The sequence below is a fragment of the Clytia hemisphaerica genome, unplaced genomic scaffold (assembly GCF_902728285.1).
Source record: "Clytia hemisphaerica strain Z4C2 unplaced genomic scaffold, Clytia hemisphaerica genome assembly, whole genome shotgun sequence".
NCBI lineage: Eukaryota > Metazoa > Cnidaria > Hydrozoa > Leptothecata > Clytiidae > Clytia > Clytia hemisphaerica.
Genome location: NW_027104293.1, coordinates 779698 through 793180, shown reverse-complemented (window position 1 = coordinate 793180; position 13483 = coordinate 779698). Strand labels below are relative to the sequence as shown.

The following is a 13483-nucleotide window of genomic DNA, read 5'->3' as shown; positions in this document are numbered from 1 at the left end:
AGAAGAAGAGGTGTTGAAGAGAGACTTATTTAGATACTTAGCAAATTTCATAAAATTTTGTTTTATTATTTCCTCCGATTTCTGATTTTAAAAAAGAAATAAAAACAATTTAAAACATCAATTTTATTTTTATTTTTTTTCCATCCTCCTGTCCAAAACTTTTCCTCATAATGTCCGTAAACCAGAAAATAAAAAAGTAATTGCCTTAAATAGTATACTGACAGGAAAATGCATAGCAGGGTACGTAAATTTGTCAGGAAAGGTGCATTGAACTTTTAAAAACTACATATATTGCTATCGCGTACGGGACAAATTTTGAGCAAAATCCAAAAAATTCCCAATAAAGAAAATCACCGGGAATCTTTTTGCTTGTTCCAGCAAAACAACCCCATTACACTAATTTTTTGGCCAAAAAAAGTTTACTTATCTCACAGTGAGCTCAAATAATCTGGAAAACCGTGTCATTTTTCATTTTGGAACAAATTTGCGCAAATCACCCACAATTAGTACAAGGAGAGTTCGACACTAAATAACTGGACCACAATATTGCGAAAAACATTGTCAGTATATATAATATTCAATTAAAGTTTGATTATCATTAGCAAACTTTAATCGGTTGGCAAAGTTTGATTAAGTTTTTTCAACAAAGTTTGACTAAAAATAACCTGATCAATTTAAATTTCGATTGATAAATAAAGTCTGGAATATGGCGGTTATAGCGGAACTCTCGTTGATTGTAGTAAATGTACTAATCATACTTAAATTGCATTATCATTATCAAATTTTCAACACAATTCTTAATCTTATAGAATGCACCCCCCCCCCCCTCCTGAGCTTAGGGGGGCGCTAAACCATTTTTTGCTTGATTGGGGGCTGTATTTTTCAAAGAATACTGGGGGCTAGCTTTCTAGGGGGGGGGGCTGCATGCTTTGTAATAGAGCTGGGGGGCAAAACTGATAGGGTTATATATATTTTTAAATTATGTTAAAAATCTATGCTGTAGGGAAGGTTTTAATCCTCTTAAAAAAATTCTTTGATATTTTAGTCTTTGAAGAGGAGGGCTATGTTTCTAGAATTTACCCGGGGGCTATTTTCCTTAGCCCACCCTCCCCTGGAAAATGCTGGGGGCTGGACCCTTCTGCACACTATGAAATTTTTTTCAAAAGTTCGACTAATCAAATTCAAAAATTAATTAACTTTTGTGTTTGTATCCCAAGAATAAGGTGAATTTTGAGTTAGAAAAGGATAGTCAGATCAACACATCTCAACTCAATGAAATAAAATTTTAACAGTCTCTGGTATCTTCTATACTAGTTCTTAACCATACAGGCTAAATTTATCCAGCCATGAAAAACGAAATGATCTAATTAATAGTCAGGTAAGTAGGGATTTCTTTTTAGAGCTGGGTAATTTATTAAATATGCTACTTTTGATTTAGCTTTAGAAATTTCCAATCAGGTCAGATAATTAACTTTTTACTTCTTACTCAAGTAAGGAATGATTGTTCTCACTTTAGACTGTATAATTGAGCACCAGAGTTTGAAAGAGGCTTTATTAAATAAGGACTTCATTTGAAATTCCTCCTTCATGGAGTGAAGATGTGACAAATAAAATTAAATGCTATTTTTCATAAAGTTGATCTGACTGCATAAAATCTTTGTTTTTAATAAAGTGTGGAGGTTTTTCTCAGGAGTATGGCCACTCCTCTGGCAGAATGTACTCTGCACGCGGGGCATTCATAGCGACAGCTAATTGCTAGTATTATAAAAAAAACCTGTATCGAGGGAAAGAAAGGAAAATATTTGTGATATGATTTAAATGAATTGGTAAGTGGCGTGAGAATGAAATTTCGCAATAACAACAAAATGACAGCGATTTTAAATGACCACAGAGTAAATGTTTATACAGTTATTTGACTAAAAAAACAAGTATCTTAGCAACAAGACAACAGAAGTATCAAGTATCCTATCTTACATATTCTAAAGCATTACACGTGTTTTTTTTTAATTTTAGTATGTATTTTCATAGGAAGAAAGAAGGAAAATTTGCGTGAATGCATGAATTTCGAAAAAAAACTGCGTGATTGCGTGAATTGAGAGTCTGCTGGGGGGGGGGGGGTTCTCTTAAATTTTTAGGAAAAATCATTCTGAAATATTCTTATATAAATTTTTAAGTATTCTAAGATTAGGATGCAAATCTTACATAATTCTAGCATGCAACATATACCTCAATCTAAAATTTGGCATTTTTGTGCAACCTTAGGGTAATTCAATGGTTAAATGCTATAAAATGGCATTCTTAGGTTCAGTTGCCAAATTCTATGATACGTGTGATGGTGTATGGTGGCCCATAAGTGCCAAGTAATTTTTTATTGAAAAACTCAGAAAAATATTTTTTTTATAAATGAAAATAACTTTCATTTTACAATTTAAATTAACTTTCATTTCAAAATCAATTTAAAAGTAATTTCGTTTTCAAAATGACTTTAAAAACAACTTAAAATACGACCCAGCAAGGCCACACAAATGATTTAAATTTTGTTTTAATTCTCATTTACTTTTAGATATCATTTTAAAAAGCATTTTGATTTTTTATTTTTAAAATCACTTTTCTCACGTAGCCCATCAGTGCCAAGGACAGCTTTGTCTCCAGACCCCTACAGGCTTAAAAGATTGAAGTTACTATGGTTACTTATTGGTTTGTTTACAGTTCACGGCCCATCAAGGCCAAAACAACTTAGTGCTTAAACCCCAAATATTTTTACAAATGTGTAGGAGAGTATAAAATGATATCCTTTACTCCAGTGTTCTATGGTACCATAAATGAGAGATTTTATGTCCGTCACAGTGCTTTTCCTTTCTATTGTTTATTGTTTGGCTGGTGGGTTGTATTGTCTTGAAAAATTTACTTCTTTTTGCAGACAAAATTATTCATCAAACGATGGGGAATATGAAGAGCCTTTGTTTTGATGTGTAAATAAAGAGTCGAATTTTTTCTTAATATGCAGCATGCGAGCATAAAAGGAAAAATGTTGAGAAGAGAGGAAATACACATTTTTTATATAAGAACAATTTAAGAACAGTGGAGAGGCTGAAGTTAGAGAGTTATAGCAAAAAGAATCCCTGGTTGCCCTGGTTTCTAAAATCCTCTAAATAGTAAAGTAAATAGCCAAAACTTGTTTTTTACCTTGGAAAAAATAAGAAAAAAATAAGAACAATTCAAGGCTCAAAGTGCCAAAAAATTAAGAACAGCCGAGCCTCAGCAAAAATTTACTGGTTCTTATAAAAAAAGAGTGTAATAAGAGGGAAGTTTTATTTACTTCCAACCCCTTTCATGTTGCCGCCCTGGTTCGTTCTATTATCAAAAGAAACTTTATCTGTTGAAATTTACTCATTTCTATGAGTGGCCTCAATGGGCTGTCAGATCAATTCATTTAAAATAATTTAAAATTGATTTTAAAATGACATGGCCTCGATGGGCTGAGTTGGAAATCTTTTTTGAAAACAAACCCGTTTTTAATTTGAAACGAAAATAGAAAGTAAATCAATTTTGAAATCAAAATTTAGTTCAAAACTGAAATTAAAAGCTATTGCAAAAATGAATGTGAAAAGTAAATTATTTTGAATTTTTTTTATAGAAATGTCAAAACAATTTAACTTGGCTCCCATGGGCCACCATAGTGGTGTTATTCTTACCATATGCTTAATTTTTTGCACAATTTCGTCATAAATATTCGTTTAAATCATTTTCTTACAGTATAAAAAAAGTGTCTCAACCTCAAAAATCTTTTTTCTTGGAGGGCAATATGACACACCTGTTCCTTTGGTGAATATCTGGGGGCCTTTTTTCATTTTTCAAAAATTTTGATTTTTTTTTTGACCTGGGGACGAGTTTTTCGCCAAAACGAGGCTAAAACTATGGGGCAGCCTGGAGACTTCAAAAATTGTTTGATCTGGCGCTGAATTTCGGCTCGCTTGTCTTGGCCAAACTTGTTCCTGGCCAAAGTCTGGAAATATGTAGAATTTCAGGTTAGATTGACTGATCTTTATTAAATATCTTTTGTGACTTCAATAATGAGTTTTAAAGTTAGTTTGTTTTGCTACAATCTGGAGTCTTTTTTTGAATAATTTGAAGCTACTGAAGTTGAGCCCAGTGCATTGCGCACGTTCGACTATTCTGTCACGCTATCCCAGAAAATATTATAAAAAGTTTGTTTGATTCAAAGATTCAAATTCTGCAAATTTTATCTTTCCTTATAAATTAAGTTCTATTTGGCCAATGAAAACACCCCTGTTTAACTCATCTCTCTGAATCCTGCTGTAGCATCTTTTACTCAAAGATAATAATCGACATATTGTGTTACACGCACACTTTTTATAAGAATGTCAAAGCCTTTGGTGTTCCTGACTTTTTAGACTTAGGCTTGAACATGATTTTAACATGCTCTTTTTTAGTCGAGTATCTAGAGTAGCCTTTGAAGAAATGGGCTCTTCCAGAAAAAATCTATTCATGGGGGGTGGAGGATATATTATTTTTTTCATGAATTAGCCCTGGACATTTTGATTTTAAACCCCCTGGACACGGGTTATACCCCTGGGCAAACATCAAATCAACCCCTTGGATACAAAAAAATTACCCCTGGACATTGGAATTTACCCCCTGGACATTGCAATTTTTTGGTATTTTTCAATACCCCTGGACAATTCATCCTCCACCCCCCATGAACGGATTTTTTCTGGAAAAGCCCAATACACGCTTTTTTTATAAGAATATCTGCTATGACATATTGTGTTGCACGCAAACTTTTTATAAGAATGCCTTTGGTGTTCTCGACTTTTTAGACTGAAGCTTAAATAAAAACACATGAAGCTTGAACATGATTTTAATATGCACTTTTTTCTGCGAGTATTTAGAGTAACTTTTGAATAAATATGTTCTAATTGCCCATTAAGTCTTAAAGTGTTCTTATATTTCTGACCCCGAAGCCTTATGGTTAAGTAAAATGTGTTCTTATATCGAAAAAAAAAATGTGCTTATAACAAATTATAAATTATAAAGGTATACAGTAATTGGAAACCACAGGCTATGTTATTATAGCCCATTAGATAGAGTCTTTTGTTCCATCTTGTGAAATGAAAATATTGGAATAGCAGTGTTATATGAAATTCTGTTTGTTTGTTCGCTTTATAAAGAAAACCACAAAATATCCTAATGTCTTACTATACGTTTTTCTTATGAAAACATCCAGAGATTTTGAAACCTCCGGATTTTTTGGGTTTTAAGGGTAAAAGTATTTTTGACATCTCTTCTTTTCGCCATTTTGTAAGTGTTTTTGCTTTTAGAGTCAGTTACTTAGAATATATCAGACCTTATTTTGAATAAAATTTCTTAATGAGGGTCCCGTGGTATGTCTATAATTGACAAGAGTCTGTTTATAAAGCAAACAAGATAATTTCGAATCTTTGAACTATCACTTTCTCTATTCTGATAAAAAGGCTATTAATGTGTTAATTTTAATATCTACTGTTTTTTCTATTTGCAAGTTTCTTTAAAAAAATAAAATGGCATCACAATTGAATTTACAACAGAAAATCAATGCATTGAAATCGAAGAATATCAATCCATCAAAATGCACCAAACGAACATCATTGTATAATCAAATAGTGACAAATGCACAGTCTACCATTGACAACCAAAACCGCAAGTTCAACCTCGGGAATGGTCAGTTATTTAACGACCCTATTCTTGCCGCTGATCAGCTTCTCTTTAGAGAATATGCTGATTCAGCATTATTCAACACCAACCGCCACGATCCTGTATTTATTCCCCCGGTTTTTCAATCACACCAATACGCGAAGAAGGATTCAACCGTGCATCTCCTTGATTACGATGTTGACATAAACACTCTCAAGAAATGTTTGGATAATTTGAAGAAGGATTCGCCAGACCATTGGTTCACACGTGAGCTCCAATATTTCCATTATCTCCATTGGTTAACAAAGGGACCTCAAGCTTTCTCTGAATTGCAGGAAAACAAAACTGACAAGGAAATCAATGGAAAAGAATTCAGCAATTGGATTCTTAATCTAAAGATCAAGTATCTAATGGTCAAAGAGTTGGCAACAGTTAATATGACTCTACCATCAACAACTGAGGACAAAAACACATTCATCCAAGCATGTATTCAGGAATTGGCTTCAAAATCACCAAGATCAAAATTGGAACAAACTCTCAAAAAGGTAACATATCAATTATTTGTTTCTCGAAATTTATAAAAATCCTTCTTGTAGTGTAACAAAGGACATCTGAAGCTAATCGTGATTATTATTGTCAATTGTCTTGTGTTGAATCTTTTCGGATGTTTACTCCATGCAGGCAGTACTGAGCCTCTCTTTGAATACTTTGTGACTGGTTTTGCCTCAGCGACAATTTTTGGCAGTTTATTCCAGGTTGGTATAGTTCAGTAAAAGAAGGAATCAACGGAATCCATCGCTTTCAAAGAGTAAAGTTGTTTTTAATCCCTAATTTCATTTACAGACGTTAAAAGACGTTAAAAAAGAAGTCGAAAACTTGGTCAATCAAAACCCACCATCTCATCCAACAATAAAACGGCTTTTCGAATTAGTTCTATCGGAGCTCGGTGAAAAAGGCGAACGCTCGTTTTTCGAAAAACTCTATTCGATCAAAGATGACCCTGTTCTTGAAGATACTGTGATTCTCAGTTCCATCAACTTTCTCACCAATGTCCAAAAGAAAATGCATCAGGAGATTGACGTCCTTCTTTACTCGTGGGCCAAGAAATTAATCATAGGCGTTGAAATCAAACGGACACTGACTATAAAAGCTTTTGACCAGTTGGATAAATACCATAAATTGATAGAGGAGAGATTGAGTGATCAATTGGGACAAGGCTGGACGTATCATCCAGTCATTTTTGTTGAGAAGGACAACCTGTTCTTCAACAATCAACATTACATTGACCAAGAAGCAGATTTGAAATGTTGGTTATCCAACTTGCTTGCGAAATATCCGACCGTTCCCTCTGGAATCATTCCACCAGTAAATCAAGTTAAAGACCTCCTAAGAATTGTTGTGTTTGCCATTCATGCTTCAAAAACAGCACCCATTACGACATCGAACTGGGTAGAGTATATCTCAAAAGCCATAGATACCGTCTGCACTACTGACAACATACTCTTTTACAGTCAGCGTCAACTTCCCATCATGAAGACAGACACTTCTGAATTCAATAAGATCCTCTTTTGTGCTCCGTATGGATGCGGAAAATCCTTCATCCTTCAGGAGAAAGCAAAACAATTGAGTGAAATGACGGAATACAAAGGACGTGTTATGTATGTCATTGAGAGGAAATATGATTTGGAAACCCTTCTTGAGTGGAGATTGAAAGACGAATTGGGAAAAGAACATGGAGTCGACGTCTATGGATACAGAAGATTCGAAGCCTATATAGTAAGTTGCATTTTGAATCTAATTTTGAATCTTTTTGAAATCTAACCAAATAAAAAAGATATAAAAAAATTCTAGTTTTTAAGACTTTAACGTAGGTTTTCAATGATTCATAATTAGCTTTTTCCAGCATCTTTTTACAAAAAAAAAACACCGTTCAAATTTGCATGCTGCAAGAGTGAGAAAATTTTAACTGTTTCTATATGAACATACGTGAACATTTTAATCAAAAATGAAAAAAAACTTATAAACTACATAATAGTGCACTGTTGTGATCTTCTTCTCCTAATGTTACTGATATTGTTAAAAAAAGTCAGAAACGCTTGAATGTTCGATTTGGTCGTGAGCTTTTCCGTGGCAGATTTTCCTTAGATTATTTGCAACATCGCATTATTCCATATTTTTGAAGAGATTTTGTTAAAATAAAATTTTTCTTTTTTTACAAACAGCAAATTGAAAACCTGATGAAAAAGATTCGAACGAAAAACATCAACGCATTATTCATCGATGAGTGTGACATTACCGGTAATCAATTGAAAGAAATGATAACGAAAGTCAAACAACACGTTGATGTGATTTGGATTGCATCAAATGGATACAGTCATCGGGAAATTTTAAAAGGTGATAAAGATTTTTCGATGTATGACGATTTCATGAAATATGAATTTGACGTAAATCTAAGAAACTGTGAAAGCATAGTAAAAGAGGCATTAAGCTTTGAAGAAAGAGAAAGTTCTGAATATAAAGAAGGTTTAGTACTTCCACCACCGAATCACCCTAATGGAAAGCAACCCTACCATTCCAAATCATTTGAAGATGCCATCACAGAAATGAGAAAGATCACGAACGATGGAGTGCTAGTGATATCTGATATTCCATACGAGAAGGATGATCTTCAAACATTGAACAAGTTGCAATTGAAATGGAAATGGTATGGAAAATATCTAAGCGATTTCAATGAAGGTGAAAGTCCATATCAACATCTTGTAGATGGAAACATTTTATTGATGAGGGACTATGGATTAATTTCCGGTTTCGAGTGGAAGAACATCATCATTATCAAGGAAGGAAAGATGGGTAAAGTTGATTACCATCCATGTAATTACATCATGAGATGTACCACGAATCTCATGATTGTTGATGAAAGAAGAAACCGGTAAGATTTTTTAGATGATTAAGTTTTAAAGTTTTACCAAAATCTTAAAACATAAAATTCACAGTTTTGATATCAGATTTTTCATATCTTGTTCACAATATTAAATTTTATGAAATATATAGAATCTTTTCTCACAGTCTTTCTCGATGTGGACGAAATAGGTTACTTAATCAATAATATATTTTAGATGGCCGTCTTATAACGTTTACTTCGATAAACCTTTTGTCACTTTATTCATTTTTTAAAACTACTTTTAGCTTTAATAGGCATATTTTATAACCATATCATTTCTCTTGTATACTTATGTAATAGCAAATCACCAAACGTTGTGTAGTTTTATTTTAAAAGAAAAGTTTTAAATACAAATGTTATTTCTTTTTAATTTTTCATATTTTAACTAAGGAAAAAAATCAAATAAATCACCCCAAAAAAACTTGTTCACATATAAAACGGCAGTATCCTCTTACAGGCTTTTTTATTAGAACGTCCAAAATTTTGAAGCCTTCGGATGTTCAATCAATTAAAGAAAATTGTCATGGGAAGTACGGCTCCAAAGCCAAATATATCAAAATTTATTTTTCTTTAAAAAAAGCGACCTTCGGAAATTCTGAATTCTTCAAATTACCCTGGAAATGATTTTCAAATTTTCTTAATTTTACTAATTTGTGAATATTTTTGTGCAAGTTTCAAAAAATTGACTGCTTCATAGTCCATTAAAAGCTTTAAAACTTTTTTTAACTTGTTTTTAACATTAAGGCCATCGAAGCATTTTTTCTCAAATTGTTTGTTTTAGCCAAAAATGTGTAATCGATATTCCGAGAAAATAACTAAAATGATACAAATCGAATGTTTTTGGCATTGTAATGAGTAAAGGTCAACTTAAATTTTGATATACCTTAAAAGGAAGAAATTTTAACGGGAATTTAATTTTGCTGATTCGGCGGATTTTATTAACTTCCCGTCAAAAAATTTTATTTGTAATCCTCCAATTTAACCCTTTGGATCCGAACATAATTTTTGTATTTTAGGGTTCCTTGACACCTAGGCGGATGCGATGAAGAATGATTTTTTAATTGTTTTATATACACCTGTAAAACTATACATTTTCTGAAAGCATATGAAATGTACAGTCTGAATACATATTCGAAAGTCAATGATATTTTGCTCCTAGCAACCAAAATTTCTGAAAAATTTTCGTCAATTTTTTAACTTTGAAGTCATCTGAAGTAATGATTAGTTAAGTTTAAATTACGATTATCCACATAAATAAGACCAAGTATTGACCAAATGCAGAAAAAATATTTGAAAGACTTGTCTAATTTCCAAGATATTGTAAGAAGCTGAAAGTCAAAAGTGCTAAAAATGGATATTCCCTTGATAATTAGTACGATTATTTTAACCTGTGATAGAGACAGAAAAATTCATTGACTTCGCTCTTACAAACCACTCAAGAAACATGGTTTTCAGATGGGTATATTTTCTTGAGACCATCTGGTGAAAATTTCATAGAAATCCAGCAACCTAATCAGATTTTATGGTAGTTTGTTTTTGACCCGTCACGGATCCAAAGGGATAAATTCCCGCCAAAATTAATTTCATATATTATAACATCACACAATCCAAAGTAATTTTCTTTAACTTAACGACCATATTCCTTATCACTTTTTGATCAATTAACTTTTTGACAGCTAAGGTCGGTCTCCACTTCTGGTTTCTTTTGTTGCGCCCGCTGCGATCGCACTGTTTCTCTTCAAGCCTTTTTGCTCGGAAAAAATATTTCGTCATATCAAATGTAGCGCACGCTCGAAGAAGAAGTTGAATACATTTCAACTTTTTTCAATCGTTACGTCAGATCGCGCAATTGCTTCATTTTTCTTTTTACCATTTATCGCGGAAGCTTTGCTCGAAAAAGTGCAATCGAAACGCGCGCAAGTGGAGACCGGCCCTTACTTTCTCACCATATTTATACTAGGCTTTAGAATTATTTTCTGTATTACCCCTTTTTACAACTTTTGTTTTAGTGTCGTCGTCATTTTCGAATGGACTTTGATACACAAAGACCCTTGTCGTATCATATAAAGTCAAATTGACGATAAATTTTGTTTTTGATGACGTCATTTAAATCAAATGCTTAAGTGAGCAAAAAAACCGAAAATTCTCTTTGTTTTCCAAAAACTGTTTAGAATTAACAAAAGCTTTTTTTTTCAAACACATTTTTTGAGTTTGTAAAGTTCAATGATTAAACAAAAGGGATAATAGTGTATTTATCAATAAGAAATTAATCAAAGTTAAAGTCAATCAATAGATACAAAATAAATTTTGCGCAAAGTTTAATTGATCTTTGGGGTCTTAATGGAGCACGTATACAAAATTGGGTACGGGACGTGGCGCTGGTCGTGGTACCTTCTTTAGGCTGTGTAGATATCTGAAAGGGTCCTAAATTTTACTAATTTTCAAGATCAGATGTGTATCTGACAGACAGTGGTATTCTGGCAAGGAGGAGAGGTTTGGGAAGGAGCTTTTTTGAAGGAAATTTTTTTCCCCAGAACGACACTGCGGTCACAGGGTGGACATTTGGTCATTTTGGACAATTTTCCTCCTACATCATAAATATCGAAAATTTTAAAAGGAAAAAAACAGTGATTCACTGATTTTAACTGCAAATTAGTAGCACGGTATTTAAAAAGAATTAATTAGAAAAAATTAGAAAATTTGAAAAAAAAAAAATCAAAAATTAAGTTATTCCTAGTCACCCATGTCCTTTGTTAACAATTTATAATATCAGCAAAATACAAAAATTAATTTTCCCCAAATTTTGACTGCTTCTTCGAATATTTTGATCAGTGACAAATTACCACAATAACTCTTTTTAACAGCTGAGGCAATCTCCACATTACTAACAAAATCCGCACGTTTTTTGGCAAATTTGTTTAATCATATCGATAGCACATGTCACACCTTCATAAGATAATATATCTCCACATTCCGCATTCTTATCCTTGCACACTAGGAAGAAAAAATAAACAAATAATAAAACCACGAGAGTCCGTTTATGATTTATCTTCTTAAACTTGCTTACACAGTTTTTTTAAACAATGGAAAAAACAACTTTCTCTTTTTAAGGCGGCGCACCGCGTGAGCAAAAAAAGTTATGTAATCAAACTACACTGTAATGGTTAGAAACGTTCGGTAAAATGCACTGTATGGGTACTTTTTCACTACTCAAGAGCTGCACTGTACAGGTTCCGATTATAAAAGCCTTTTTTTGGCGGCACATGCCGTCGTTTAGAAATTGAGTACCCGCGAGCAATAATTTCTTGCGTAGAGCAAAGTAGAGCCTGAAATTGCCCTCAATTTGTACTATTTTAATTTAACACACTTCCATGAGAAATAGTAGGTGTTTTAGAGTCCGTAAAGCCTTAAAACTTTATAACTTGTTCTGTTCGATTGAGTTTTTTGCCCAAGATTCTTATTCATTTTTTCAATTTAATCTAAATCACATTAGTTCCATTTATACTGAGATGATTAATTTGTCTGAGACAAGCAATTTAGAAAATGAGCATTACGGAGGAGTGTATTTTCCACTCATGTTTTAATAAATAGGATCTCCTCCACATATCACATTTTACAAAATTCTCGTCTCGGACGATTTCTCCGTCTCAGTATAAATAGAACTATTACTAAAACCATTTTTGAGATGACAAAATAAAAGCAAAAAACGTTTTTTGTTTGGATCCACGAAAGGGACATAAGCAATCATAGACGATGTTATCGTCCGTTACAGTGATAGTAAAGGCGGGAAAAAATGGCGGTATCGGCGGGAGAGTTTCGAGAGCAACTTTACCGACTGTAAACTCTTTTCGGCAAAAAAACCCGTTTGCGAATTTTCTTCGGCTTTGGGCTTTTTTCTTTCATAGTGATTCGTCTTAGACTATAACATAGTCTAAAGCAATCAATGCAGCAGCTGTAAACTGGTTTCCGGCCGGAGAATATCGACATACAACAACAACTCGCCATTTTTCTCCATAATGTTTTGATCCAATTGGACATCCAACATTCTTTGTGCTTTTCCATACGACCTGAAAAGATAGTAGGAGAAAAAACTTTATCAAAACTATGCATTATTCTTCTATGTGAAAAAGTCAAAGAAAATTGTCTCAGATTTTCTCCTAAAACTGTCAATTCTGCCAAAAAAATAATTTGCAAAAATTTAAACATTGTTGTCTTGCTAGATTAATTCATAGTATGTACCGCTTACCTTTATATATCCCTTGACGAAGCTATTTTCGCCATCTTTGATCGAAGTTTTTTTGAATTGGTACCCGCAAAGAAGCCATTGCAGTGCTAATAATTAACGTTTAACGCACGACGCTACATAATCGAAAGTATTCGAGGGAACGTAGATCTAGCGCCCTCGACGCATTTACATCGCTATTTATTGAGTACCACTTTTCAAAATAATCCTATATCAAATCTTTTTTTTTGACCGGGATTGAATAACTTGGTCCAGGGAAATTGAAGGTCAATATATGTACAGAGATTTTTTAAATCACGTATAATCTATGTCCAAAACTCTCATTTCCAGACGAAAAAAAGAAGCGTATTAGATTACTTTGTCTTTCGCCAAAATATCACAAAATTTAACTCCTTTTTTTAGATTTTTTATGGATAAAAAAATCTTTCACTTTTTACACTCTCAAAACACCTTAAAACGATCATCTAATTGGGGAGAATAATAGTTTTTGTGGTTTGATTTTGAGACCAAAGCTTAAAATAGTAATTTATAAAAAAGAGTCATTTATGGCGTTCTGTAGATTTCGTCGATCCAACTTATCGAACTTACTGAATAAGAGATCAGAA

The 13483-nt window shown here is 33.0% G+C and overlaps 1 protein-coding gene and 1 long non-coding RNA gene across 2 annotated transcripts; one reads left to right on the top strand and one right to left on the bottom strand.

Annotated features, from left to right (window-relative positions):
* Window positions 1–5531: 5531 nt before the first annotated feature.
* Window positions 5532–8948, top strand: LOC136817158 (uncharacterized). The gene is made up of 3 exons (XM_067073497.1): window positions 5532–6239; window positions 6538–7470; window positions 7917–8948. The coding sequence occupies exons 1-3, from the start codon at window positions 5562–5564 to the stop codon at window positions 8625–8627; spliced, it is 2322 nt and encodes a 773-aa protein (XP_066929598.1). The 5' UTR covers window positions 5532–5561; the 3' UTR covers window positions 8628–8948.
* Window positions 8949–11274: 2326 nt separating this feature from the next.
* LOC136817157 (uncharacterized) lies at window positions 11275–12382 on the bottom strand. The gene is made up of 2 exons (XR_010848038.1): window positions 12344–12382; window positions 11275–11629 (listed from the first exon to the last, which is right to left on the bottom strand). It is a non-coding gene; the product is annotated as an uncharacterized lncRNA (long non-coding RNA).
* Between the last annotated feature and the right edge of the window lie 1101 nt (window positions 12383–13483).

Bases quoted from the DNA above. Each gene is read 5' to 3' on its own strand.
- LOC136817158 (XM_067073497.1), top strand. From the start codon at position 5,562: ATGGCATCACAATTGAATTTACAACAGAAAATCAATGCATTGAAATCG. The intron at 6,240-6,537 runs GTAACATATCAA...TTTCATTTACAG, and splicing joins TGGAACAAACTCTCAAAAAG to ACGTTAAAAGACGTTAAAAA. The intron at 7,471-7,916 runs GTAAGTTGCATT...TTTTACAAACAG, and splicing joins GAAGATTCGAAGCCTATATA to CAAATTGAAAACCTGATGAA.